Below are 13,914 nucleotides of genomic sequence, written 5' to 3'. Positions count from 1 at the left end.
GCCCCCCGCCCCCCCCTGCAGCGGCCCTCACTGGGCTACCGAGCCCCAATTCCTGTTCCTCCTCCTTAGCCACAACCAGTAGCTTGCCTTCTCTGCCTCCTCCGCCAGCTCCTTGATGGCTCTCCTCAGGCTTACCCCAGTTGTCCCAGCAGCTCGAAGGAGCTGGATTGCAGACTTTCCCACGAAGCCCCTGCATCCAACTTCTACGTGATGGATGGTCGCGGTCCATCCCCCCTCTCTGCACTCCGCCGCCAGATCAGAGTACTTGAGCCGCTTGAACTCGTACGCCGCTGGTATTCCCTCTTCCCATGGCACAGTCAGCTCAATAATGAGGACCTTCTTGGTCGCTGTGGCCCACACCACAACATCTGGCCTTAATGTTGTCTGAGTGATCTCTGTTGCGAAGATAAGCTGGGTGCCCAGGTCAACACGCATCTTCCATCCCTTTCCAGGAGTGAGCAGACATGTTGTCCTTCCCACCACTGTCTTCTGCCTGCCTTCTCCTGGTCTGAGGAACGGGATGTTTGGCCGAATGGGATCTGAAGAGCTATTTGCCCGAACTCTACATCTTTCCAACTGCTCCGCCAACTTCCTCAGCACCTGATTATGCCGCCATCTAAAGCGGCCCTGCGTCAAAGCAACGTTACACCCTGACAAGATATGTTTGTTGTTTTGGCCTGGTCCCCTCCCGAAGCTTTATTTGCTCCGTGCTTAGTACTTTTTTGAACTTGTTAAATAAACCACTTTTCTAGACTGTTACAAAAGTCTGTGTGGTTTTCTGTGGAGTGCTGGGACAGGAGAGAAGACCTCCAGGTTGCCGGTAGAAAAGTTGTTTCTTTTCTTCTGGCTTCGTTCGTAAATTTCCTTGTTTCCGCCATCCCTGACCCTAGACAGGGGAGGCATGTAACAATTGGTGTTACATCGTGACGTAGACATGTGGGGGCGTGTTAGAATGAGCCATTTTAGGTAGGCGTGGCTGACTCTTAACTTTTATAAAGAATTTCTTTGGATTTGAGACTTTAGTCTTTGCAACTTTACAGATCTTCTTTATGCAACAAGAGCTTGTAACACTCCAAAGAGAAAGGAAAAATTGAAATCGCATCATATGACTCCTTTAAGGCTTACACTATGTCTTTTGATTCAAATCAGAGTTTTACAAGCTGGCTCGGTAGATCTCCCTGACTTCATTTTTCAGTTGTATTTATCGCCTCTATTTTGTTGGTGAAGGATGAGGACTCTCCAGACGGCATGGATATCAGGTGGGTGGAGAGCTCTCCTACACCTCTGAAGAGAGATCGCTCCTTCTCTGAACACGACTTGGATGAGCTCAGAGGGGAAGTGATGTCATCCCTCTCAGAATCACCTCAGCACACAGGTGTCGGTCCCCTGAGAGGAGAGAGACCTCGATCACACACGCTGACAGGCGTTGGACCACCCCACATCTATCAAGGTCAGACCTGGACAAACACCTGTAAGACATAATGAACCTAAACATTGCTCAGCAAAAAAAAAAAAAAAAGTAACAAAGTAAGATGTGCTTTAAGAAGAGTTAACTGTGGTTAAATTACATTCAATATTTTTTGACTAATATAGTTTGTACACTACAAATAATTAGCAAAAAAAAAAAAAAAAGGCTAAAACATTGTTATATATCAAATTATATTTTTCTGGCAAAAAAACACTGTCGACAGCTTGAACACATAAATTTACTAGTAAACTTGATCTTACGAAAAAAAACCATAAGTGTTTTACGTGGTTGCAGTTTCATACAAATTCATACAATGTGAAAATCTACAATTTGTAATAAATCATACTTGAAACTGTACCACTAACCCCACTCCTAAACCTAACCCTCCGTAGGGTGTGAGTAGGTTGTACCAAAATGTGTGAATGAGATTGTAGGAAATTCGGCAGTGTTGAAAGTAGCCTATTTGGAGAGTTAATTTAAATGAACCAGTTCAAAAAACGATTCACTGATTAATTTATCCTTTCATTTGAATTTTCTTGCAGTATTTTTCTTGCCACTTCTTATTAGTAGCTTGCATTGTTCATCTAGCCAAGTCAGTGTTGACAGCCATGAAAAGGAAGTTTGAGGGTGTTTCAATGAAGGATATGCATGTATAAGTTGAGACGCCCACTGGTCAGTTGCATCCATCGCAATGCTGTTGTTTACTATAATATGACACCAGGGAAATCAGATTTGCAAACAATAACATCCAAGGGCTAGCTAATCTTCTTAAGAGAAATTAATGAAGGGGGTGTGTGTAGCCAGGTTGGACACTGATCTTAGGGCGATCGAATAACAAGGGAAGATGAGACCAGGATCTGGGGATTAAGCTGAGGAGATCCCAGAGGAATCAAATGAGAGTTTAGCCTTTAGACTCACGATTTCTCAGCTTAGAGCCAACCACCCCCAAAACTTAAAAAAAAAACAGGAGACTTTGAAATGGGAGTAGGTGTCCATAATCCCCTCTGTGCATGCTAATCTATGTACCTAGATTTGGTCCTTGCCTTAGCCTGAGCTTCACAACAATGCTCCTCTCCTCTTGGCCTGGTCAACTTTAGCCTTGTGATGTGTTGATGAAGGTGGAATGGATTAGTTGAGTAGGTGTTCTCTTTAGAGTAGTTCTTTCATTAGATCTCATTTGCTCTCTTGACTAGAATTTAAAGGACACTTGCTTAGAGTCCATTGTACAGTATTTCATTTGCATCAGGACAATGTTTGATCCATGTTGTCTTCAGTCACTGTTGTCTTCACTGACCTCATTGGATTTCCAGGGGGTAAGTATGTAATTTTTGTTATATCAAGTTTGTTAGCGGTGTTTGCTAAGGCAAGCATTCCCATGGTAAGGAGGGACCTGGGTCATATCTAGGGACCAGAATATCACAGAGACTTTTGGGTGGGCTCTTTTGGCTTAGGCCAGTAAGCAACCACAAAGACTACGCTAACAACAGCATAGCAACATAATAAAAACCCTTCAGAATACCTCCAGTAGTGACCACCCACAATACGCTAACATAGGTGTCAAACATTTTAATGCAAAGGACCCCCAAATATGATGATCCCTAATGGTGAGTGCACACCAAAAGTGAAGCGAGTATTTGCATCGCTTTAGATTTCTCGCGGGATGTTTTTCACGTCACTCACGCAAATCAAAACATAATAATGCTCTCCTCCATTTTCTGAGCATTCTTATTCGCGTTTTTGCATTTATTTTGTATGTAATCTACTCACGCAAATAATTAAATTAGCTTTTGGTGTGCACACACCATAAGAAATTTTTCACAGTTTGAAAATGTGTGGTAAAACGTGCACAGTTTGAAAATCGTAGCGATATTTGCATGGTAAAGCAAACTTATTCTTTAGAAAATGTAATTTTCCATTTCTAAAATCTATTTTTCTTATACCCTCTTATATTTCAAATGAACACAACTGATTTCATTCTTAAAGCAATGCAATTTGCATACATCACTGCTTTTCATTGATCTTTATTAATTCAACTTACATTGAAAGGCTTTGCCCTCGTTGTCAAGAGCACACAATCTAATAATGTGCAAAAAAACACTGTCGACAGCTTGAACACATAAATTTACACTACTGTAAATACAACTAATAACACTACATCGAACTGTAGACATTCGAATGTGTTGTTAAATTATTGAAATATTAACTTTCTCAGAGATATTTCAAGTAAATATTTAAACGTTTAAAAAAAAAAAAACGTTTGTGATTCCCTGCATTACACGAGCAAACATTAATAAACATGAAAACAACAATGACCAAAGTCTTCCAGGTTTGAAAAATTTTTGTTCAGACTTCCAGAATCAACAGTTACTGGAGGTCACTGGATATGATGAAGACTTAGTGTTTCACAGATATAAGTGAGTGAGTGAAGTGCGCAAGGTTATATTCCGCACCCACCCGCTCCCGCTATATATTCACCGTTTGTTCACCCGCTGTCCGCTTAGAATAAAAATAAAATCAAACGTAGGTTGTACAAAAATAGCCTATTAGCTATTTTTATTCCTCTGCGGACGCAAGCTTCAGACGATGCTCCCGGCGCCTATTTATACTATAGTCGCACCGGTAGTGACGTCATGGCTGTCGCCGGCCAACGAGTTGGTGTTTTTTCAATGTATGCTTCAGACACGGGTCACGACGAGGCGTTCCCCATAGCGACCCCTAGAGGACGCAGTGTCTCGTTCCCTACTCAGGGAACCATGGTTACATAAGTAACCTGAGACGTTATTCCCTCCCCCCCTCGACAATCCCTGCCGGACCTGAAACTCGAACCCGTAACTTTGGGTTACAAGTACGACTCTCTAACAATTAGGCCACGACTGCCCACTTATCACTAGTGTTTAGTAACTTTTATAATTATTTGTTTCAAACATGGTCTAATTGCATGAGATGTGCTTTTTTCACCCAAATTCAGAAGCATGGTTTGCAAATGTATTTACATGACATTTACATGGCTATTCTATATTGTGAATATATTCAGAGCTAAATGCAATGACACACAGTATAGAAAGGAAAATTTAAAAGAGAAAAAAGAAGAATTGGGGAGATTCAATAAATTAAGAATGATTTACTACCGTTGTGTTAATAATGTGTAATCCACTGTAAAAAAAATTGCCAGGAATTTACAGTGAAATCAATGCATGCTGGGTCATTTTCTAACAAATGACTGTGAATGAACAGCAGAATGATGCTAACATCACAGTAATTTATAATTTACTTTTTAAATTTATTTTCTGTGAATTCACATTATAAAGTTGTCTTTAACTGCCACTGTGAGAAATTGAGTTGTTTACTACTGTAATTGTTTGACATAATGGTGATTGGTGATCCCATTTGTTTGGGCTCTTTGACCTTGCATATTCATATTCAAATCAGATTTACAGTAGTCATGTCAGAAGTGTGACAAATGAAAACATTTGTTAAAATGGTGACGAGCTAGAATATGAAATAAGCTAATTGTCTGACTTTAAGATAGTCAAACTATTCTTAGCATGAACATGAAGTTTTTATTTTAGCATTAATTAAGCTTGAAGATTAATCAATAACTTATTTCATATTCATAACTTTTTGTGGATGGATCTTTCACAATAGTGAAGCAACTACTGAGATACGTCTTTGAAAGATGTGACATCAATACTCAACATACAAAACACAACAATGGTAACACTCAAAATATAAAAACACTTATAACATAAACCAACATTACAAAATAAACAAGCAATACAAACTGCTAAAAGTGAACCTAAAACAAGTTCAATAGCACAAATAAAACCAACAAGAATAAAACAACTCTACAGCATGATCTATTCATGCTGCATTGCATGCCGAGTGCCTTCAGAGTACATATGCACTGTAGAAACACAGTATGACACTGTTAGTTTACAAGAAATTTCTGAGAGTGCAGTTAGATACAAGAGAAGTCCCACTGTGAAAATACTGTGAAAGTAATGCAATTATTAACCTGGAATATACTTTAATTTCACACTAAAATTTTTAACAGTGTCATGTAATCCATAAAAAGTAACTGAACTCTGATTAAGAGCATTATAAAATGTAATGTACTCTAATTATGAGTACTTGATTTTTAGAGTCTGATTACGTAATCCAGATTACATGAAATCAGTTACTACCCCACACTGGCTGCAAAGCTACATTATGTTAACATTTAAGGTATTGTTACAGTTACGTAACGTTGCTACTAGTCACTCCTTAGGCCCAGCACATTCCCTGTGCTCGTGTTTTGTGCCATTACATTACAAATTGTGTCAAACTCCAATTCAAAATGCAATGCAATTATGGCTTTCAGGTCAGATACTGTCATGGCAGAGCAACAGTTTGAATAGAAATATGACTTATAAAGACTATAGTTTAATTTGTGTCTGTGCTTGCATACTTGCATAAAGTGTTTTTTTTTTGCCCATAGCTTTTGCCTTAGACCATGAACAGCTGACAGTCTGTTCACTGACTGTCTAATGTGTATTAAACATAAAACTTGATCTAGCAACCTCTATCGAGTCATGCTTACCGTGTTGACACAGTGAGCACTTCTGAGAAAGAAATCGTTATGGGATTTTCACAAGGTTAGTTAAACTTTGAAAGAAATTCACAGTTTTGTTTGAGGTAATTAACAAGTTATCCAAAAGCCAAACTTTATATTTTGCTTTGTTTTTTTGTGGAGTAGTAATCTTTACTTAATATATGAGGAACAAAGATTCTGATCACAAAGTCTATATAGTCAACATTTATTTTTTTGTCTTCTCAGTAAACCTGTTCACAAAGACTGACAGATAATCACACATAAAAACAGACCTGTGGTATCTATACTTGTTAGCCAGACTATGTCTTGGTAGGTGGTTCTTGGCCATATCGGGCAGCAAGTGTTGTCCAGCGTTTTTGGACTTTGGCAAGTGCCTTGTGTTGTCCTATGTAATGTTGAGTGCCTTTGAATGGTCTTGTCTAGGTGTTCTGTGGTCATCCTCATTAGTGTCTGGCACCGAGATGTACCATGTCATTACTGTCTTCGGGATCCAATAATTTTCCATTTTCTCCAGCCAGTTGGAGGTCTTTGGGCAACAATGATGTGGAGTTTGTGCACGCCACTCCTTTGAAGTACCTCTTTGTTAGTGATATGATCATAATAGGATTTTCAGGATTTGGCATTTCTCTGCTGGAAGATGTCAAGCTTCTTGTTTATACCCGATGCAGCATTTAACACCTTCTTCCACACCTCCATTCCAGAAGATTACTCTGCCCAAATAGGGGAAACTCTCCACTTCCTCCAGCTGGTGTGATCTGACCACTATTACCCTGGTTTTGATCCATGGCATTTACAAACATGAACTTTGACTTCTCAATGGTTATCCTTAAGCCAATTTTATTTGATGTCCTGTCTAGGTCACTTGTTGCATTCTGCAATTTCGTCTCGTTCTCCTCGATTAGGACGATGTCATTGGTGAATCCAAGTGGAACCCAAGCGGCCTTAGTCAGACCAATAGATGATGCCAGCCCCAACGTCCAAGGCAATGGGGAAAAATAGTGTGGATAGAATGCAGCCTTGCCTGACCCCAGTAACAATCTTGAAGATTTCTGTATAGCCATTCTCAATCTCAACAGCTTGATCGCAGGTACATGTCTTTAAAATTGGTGATGAATACTGCTGGCAATAATAAGAGTGCTGTCACAGTGTTATGAATTTGTATACTGCTTTTAAGAAGATGGGCAGTATTGCCTCTTGCGTTCAAACTTGTATATGTTGCGCGGTAGTATAGAGTGGCTTTCTCTGTATTCCCACTTTTATAATCGGTTGTGTAATGAGACATAGTGGGCATAGTTGGAACCCGAGTTGGCATCCAGGTCAGGAGAGTCAGCAACCAGGAGAGACACAGAGTTGGGCATGGCAGGAACCAACACAACACGCACGACAAGACAAGACTCCAGATAAGACAACAGGAGAGACAAAAACAAGGGCAACAAAAAACTGGCAAAACAATGACTAAGGAAATATCAAATAACTAAATAACTAAAATAGAAAAAGAACAAAAGATATAAAAGAAATTGAACTTCTAAAGATAACCTAAACTAACTACAAAGGGAAAAGTTAAAAATATAAAGGATAAATGACTAGACCCAAAAAAACAAAACAAAACAGAGAGTTAAAAAAAACAAACTTTAACTTGACAAGATCAAAAACCTAAGTGGATAAATACAAGACTAGACTAGCAAGATTCAAGTCACAAAACGAACCAGCAAACGCAAGAGGAAAAAACAGCACTCTGGATCGTCCTGTGGCCTCTTCTTGTTCAGATTGATCCTTGGCGGGTTTCTGCTTCAGGGCACCGAGCTGGCCGCTGCTCTTTCTATCTCTATCGTGTTCTTTCGTTCAGCCTAGCACTGCCATCCCGCACGTTCATCAAGTGTGTGGATGCAGTTCTGGCTCCTCTCAGACTCCAGGGCATCTGCATTCTAAACTATATCAACGACTGGTTGATTCTGGCTCAATCAGAGCATATGGCGGTTTGCATCGAGATGTCGTCCTTTCTCATATGAAGGAGCTGGGGTTAAGGCTAAACGCCAAGAAGAGTGTGCTTTCTCCAGTTCAGAGAACCACTTATCTTGGCATGATGTGAGATTCTACAGCAATGCAGGCACGTTTGTCTCCTGCTCGTATCAATTAAATTCTTGCAGCTGTGAACAGTATCAGACAAGGCCAGTCACTCACTGTGAAACAGTTTCAGAGACTAGTGGGTCAGATGGCAGCTGTGTCCAACATCATTCCTTTTGGCCTGCCGTACATGAGACCTTTGCAGTGGTGGCTCGGGACCAGTGTTGGGAGTAACGCATTACAAAAGTAATAATATTACAGTAGTATATTACTTTTTGCTGTAACACAGTAATATAACGCACTAATCAAATTTGGGTAATATTATTACTCGTTACAATCTCAGTAACGCAAGTTACAACAACATATTTTAACTCAAAATTAAGTGGTGAATTTACTAACACCGCAAAACAGCACCAGAGAAAATATTCTGTGGGTAAAATAGTTTGTCTATTTCCTGTTGCTGGAATTAGATGGTTGAGATGACTGCAGAGACGAATTCTGCAAACACACATTTGCTCATGTGACGAGGATGTTTTTTAAGTGCGTTAAGTAAGCCAGGTTTACATAATAAATAATAGTTTAGTATTCAAATACATCACAAATATGAACACATTTAATTGGATTAATGCCGAATGAGAGAGGTAGGCTGCGCGAGAACGCCGTTTGCTTTCAGTTTCTCATTGAATTAGCCTAATTCATTTTGGCTTGTTTAGCAACTTATATTTTTCATGCTTGCTTTCTTCTGAAACCGTTCAAAGTAGCCTAGCAGATGTGGGCCGGATCTGGGCCAACACTATGTTGCTGTCTGGGTAATGTATTACATTTTGGAAGTAACTTGCCCAACACTGCTCAGGACCAAAGAGTTTTCCCCGAGGGGCAACCCCTTTCACTTGATCAAGGTCATGCCGCTATGCCTTTGTGCCTTAATCATATAGAAGAAGCCTTTGCTTCCTGTCTCAAGGTCCTGTGCTGGGAGCTCTTTGTTGTTGTGTAACGATTATGACAGATGCTTCCCTCACGGGCTGGGGAGCGGTCATAAGTGACCGCTCTGCCCAAAGTCTGTGGGAAGGTCACCATCTCATGTGGCACATAAATTGCCTGGAGATGCTGGCCGTGTTTTGGGCTCTAGAGTGCTTCTGTCTTAGATGTGCGTGTAGTCTACACTAGACAGGCATTCGTCAGTATGGCGGAGTTGGTATTCTCGGTCCCATAGCATTTCCGTCTTGAGTTCCTGAAGGGCAACGTCCCTAGGTTCCGTATGTAATCATGGTTCCCTGAAGGGAACGAGATGCTGCGTTGCCTGCCATACTTCCTGCATCCCTGTGAGTGCTTGCTTCAACCTATCAGAAGCTGACGCTGTTTTCACCGGATGCGCTTTTATAGCTTCCTGGTCTCTGCATCACCCGCCTGTGACGTTTCACTATTCTATTGGACTGATTTCACACATGCTTCAGTAAGCGGTCACGCAGAGGTGTTCCCATAGCGTTTCCGACGCAGCCTCTCGTTCCCTTCGGGGAACCCTTGTCTGGTAACAGAACAACTTTTCAGCAAGGTTGTCTAATATCCAAAACCTGCTAACAGCAAGTCTTGTCTGGTACCCAAAACCGGTGATTTTTCTGGTATCCAAAACTGTATTAACAGTCTTCTATCATCAAAGAAGTTGACTGAGCAAAGCCAAAGAATAGCAGAAGGAGCCAAAGTGATGATGATAAAAAAGAGCTTATTAAATATTCTTACTTGCATATGTTTCAATGCTCAGACTTAGTCTGACCAGCACAAATCCAACAAGCATTATTATACCACAAGCAATAGCAAAGGAAAATGACTGCTTCACAACAACATCCTGACATTAAAACGTGCTGTGGTCCCCCTTTTGACCTGTTTAGTAAATCTGGCCCTATATTAAAATAAAGAGAATTCAGTTTTCTTGTGTCAACACTACTTGGAACTCAATTTGGTTAAAGTGAATTAAAAAAAAAAAAAAAATGGTGACAGATCAACACGTTCTTTCTGAATTGTTAAATAGAGATGCCTGACGGTCTTTCTCTCTTCTCCACTATTTTCTTTGTGTCCAGCCTCGTTTCCTGTGTTTGACAGGAAGCCCCCGTCCACCTGTCATTCTCAGAGCTCCGATGACAAATGCAGTGATGGTGCTGCAGCATCTGGCGGACTTTGCAGACATCAGTGGATGGTCAGTGGTGTTAGTATTTATACCAACAAAGGCAATGTAGTGGGAAGCATCTGTGACATGCTGTCGATTACCACAGACAATAATTTCCCTTAATTTCTTAAAATGAACAGGAAGTGTTTAACAAAACTTCCCCCATAAGTGGCCTGAATTATTGTAAACAGTTTTTTTGTTGTTTGTACAGGATCTGAGTCGTCTTCTTTATTTCCCTCACACACAGGAGGAATTCAGTCATCCAGTGGACAGTCTGGCCTTAACAGTGGATGAAGTCATCAACGTGCGCCGGATACTCATCAAGGCTGAGATGGAGAAATACATGCAGAACAAAGAGCTTTATAATAATCTGAAGAAAGGCAAGGTGTGAATATCTGAATGATCATATGATCACATCAGTCCAGCAAGCCAAAGAAAACAGTGTTCATTTCTGTTTTGTTCATCTTTGTTTTTTAGATATGCTGCTGTTGTCGGGTGAAGTTTCCACTGTTTTCATGGCCATCCACGTGCCTTCTGTGTAAAAGGTCTTGATTTCATTTTCATAAATATTTCCTGCAACATGTAATATTAGTATTGTCTGATTCGCTGTTCTGAAGATTCATGTTAATCATCACAGTTAATGTGATTCTTTCACTTTCAGGTCTGTTTGTAGCTCTTGTAGTGCAAAGGTACTAAATATTTATTTCATTTAAATCTCATGCAGCAATTTAGTAGTCGATAGTAATAATCCACGATATTTAATCCATGGTACAATAGAGTTGGATTGGACTCACAGCCTTAGATGTCAGTTACAAATGATACGGGAAGCCCTTTCTCCTCCAAAAGTTGATAGATTTATTTATTATGCATGATTATATGGGTGACTGCATTCTGTTCCATTATTTCTATTATTATCTGTTCTCCTACCATCTGAGGACCAATGCTTTAGGGCTTCTTGTTTAATTTTTTCTGAAGTAATTCTTATTACACACTGCTATTTTACCAGTAGAGACAATGTAACAAACTCCACAAGTGATTTTGCTTTATTTTGCCCCTTTAACAGATGAAAATTCCTTACAAAAAGATGGCACACATTCCAGTGTACACTGTGGGATTTCACAGCAGTGCGAAGAGTCACAAGAGTGAAGTCTATAAGTGAGTAAATATATGCTGTGTGTCTTAAATGACTACAGTCACATTCCACACTGTCTGTGCTGGCCAGAAATGAACTTTGAAATTACACTGATTTCCTGTTGTTGTTGTGTTTTTTTATAATTACCTTACTAAATGTATCTGTGTTGTTGTTTATGTCAAATACCTAAATTTAAGTAGCTACTTCAATCACTAACAAATCACTATAGACTGTTACCAATAACATTTTAACAAAGTAAAAAAAAAAACAGCCAAAAAAAAAAACAAGCTGCATCTGACAATTATGGTTATTTACACAGACGGTTTAATGTTGCTTAAAGGTGATATTTGCATTTAAAAGGTACTTGCATAATGTAAATTGTAGTCAAATTGATCTTGTTTCTTGTTTTGATAAACTTTGCACTGTTATTAAACTGAACTGAATCAACTGACCTGAGCTGAATAATGACACTATCGTCTTTATAGAGATGCTTTACAGTTGAACTGAGTTTGTTTCATAACTGATGAACATTCAAACTGTTATTGATCTAAATTAAACCATCATTGAACTAAATAGAGCTGAATAGTGCCACTGTTATCTGTAGAGCTGCACAGCTGAAATTGAATTAATTTCATAGTTGAGGAATTTTGCAGCGCAGTTATTTTCCTGTTTATTAATGTGAAGCTGCATTTGAAACAATCTGTATTGTATAAGGTGCGATATACATCTTTTATTGAACCATTCCCGGCGCCAGGACACATGACCTGGGGGGGCTTTAGGGGGGATCTTTGGTTTAACATCACGTAAATTCACCCATTTCTCCTGAAGTACATAAAAGCAAGTCATCGTTAAACTAGGAGAAGAATAGAGTGAACTTTATAGTTACCTAAACAAAGTGTGCCTATATGAATAAAACACGGTGTCAGATTTTAATTGAAAGGATTATTATTGCGGCTTTCCTTAGACACCAGTGTATTTAACAAACTCACAAACATCAGTGTGTATTTAACAAATGTCTTTTTTGCTAGTAATTAATTTAAATGTCTGAAACCTAAAATAAATTTTATGTGGTTGAAAACACTGAATAGTGCCAGACATAGCGTTTGAATTTAGCAGTGAATGTTCAAAATACATCGGTGATGGTCTGCATCGAATGGTTAAAATCAGCGTGTTTTGGGGGGTTGGAGGGGGTCAAATTGAATCTGAGGTGTCACAAATCAGATCCGAGGGGTGCCCCTCAGTTGAAATCTCGTTCGGTTTTGATTGCTTTCCACATTTAAAATCGTATTCTGGAGGTGGAGGGGTGGGTCCTTCAGATCATTACAGTGAGGGCTTCAGAACATCCCCCCCCCCCTGATGCAGGGCCTGTATTGAACCCAGAATTTGCTTTCATTATACAAAAGTTAAGCAGCTTTAGAAGATAATCACAATATCTTGTTTTTTAACATTGGAGAAAAAACAACTGTTGGAATAGCTCAAATCTCTCTGCTTGTCTGCAGGTCTTTGTGCTCTCTCTCCAGACACTCTGTGGAGGAAGAGTTTCCCCACCTGTACGCCGCAGGCTGCAACCTGAGAGATGTGTGCTCTGACTGCACAAAGTTTGTGGCTGATGTCATTTCCTCCAGTCGCAGGAGTTTGGACATCATCAACAACACACCAAAACGGAATAAAAGGACAACCTCGACATATCCACATGCCACATCACAACCACACGCTTTCAGTAGGAGCAGTAAATGAATGCATCAACTCCACCTCACACATCCTCGACACATACTCTACACAAACTCTATAGAAACTCTACAAGCATCCAGCTGGAATATTTGCCAGTGTTAGATGACAGAGATGTGAATCACATGTGAATCATATCTGCCTTATCACCCTTTCCTGCACAATGTACATCTAATCACAACGTGTATAGATTAAGGGATGCAATGCTTGAAGGCTAATGAAGAAAGACAATCCTTTTGCATCTTTTCTTGATTTTAGCTTGAATATAATGGTATATAACTGAGCCAGGACTGTCCATGCTTAGGAGACATCCTTATAAAGTACATCTGTAAATGCATATTTCTCGTATCTAATAGCAAATGCATTTTTATGCTTTGGGATTGGCTCTATTTAGCACCAGAGAGGGATGTAATTACCTTGGGACTGAGTCAGGCTGTTTTGTGATAGTAAAGGTCAGAATGAAGCTGATAATTGTATCTTATTCTCAGTAGACTAATGAAGTGGCCTTCTGATCCACATGTTTAACTCACTCTTATTTTGTAAGGTCTGCAATAAAACCAATGCCACAAAACGACTGCTCTCTCCAGCATGTGATGTTTCCACACACACGTGGGTGTGTGGGTGCCATACTGTATTGTGTGATTATTATATATTATTATGTTATTAAAAATACTATATGGATGAAAAGATCAAAACCTGCCATGGCATCTTCAAACCATATTTTACCCCCAAACTAGAGGATTTTTTTGGGAATATTTTGCATTAAAAAA

General features: G+C 39.6%; 1 protein-coding gene across 1 annotated transcript in view; it reads left to right on the top strand.

Annotated features, from left to right (window-relative positions):
• Positions 1–13,705, top strand: part of spire2 (spire-type actin nucleation factor 2) — a 33,174-nt gene extending 19,469 nt beyond the window's left edge. The window contains exons 9-15 of the mRNA XM_016496073.1: positions 1,228–1,450; positions 10,199–10,314; positions 10,532–10,669; positions 10,762–10,829; positions 10,946–10,973; positions 11,348–11,439; positions 12,916–13,705. Coding sequence (XP_016351559.1) covers positions 1,228–1,450; positions 10,199–10,314; positions 10,532–10,669; positions 10,762–10,829; positions 10,946–10,973; positions 11,348–11,439; positions 12,916–13,153 — 903 coding nt within the window. The 3' untranslated portion in view covers positions 13,154–13,705. The remainder of the gene's footprint in view (positions 1–1,227; positions 1,451–10,198; positions 10,315–10,531; positions 10,670–10,761; positions 10,830–10,945; positions 10,974–11,347; positions 11,440–12,915) is intronic.
• The last annotated feature ends 209 nt before the right edge of the window (positions 13,706–13,914 follow it).

Source organism: Sinocyclocheilus anshuiensis, unplaced genomic scaffold (assembly GCF_001515605.1).
Source record: "Sinocyclocheilus anshuiensis isolate Anshui unplaced genomic scaffold, SAMN03320099.WGS_v1.1 scaffold626, whole genome shotgun sequence".
Lineage (NCBI taxonomy): Eukaryota > Metazoa > Chordata > Actinopteri > Cypriniformes > Cyprinidae > Sinocyclocheilus > Sinocyclocheilus anshuiensis.
Note: the sequence above shows the minus strand (reverse complement) of the source record. Positions and strands in the feature narration are given on the sequence as shown.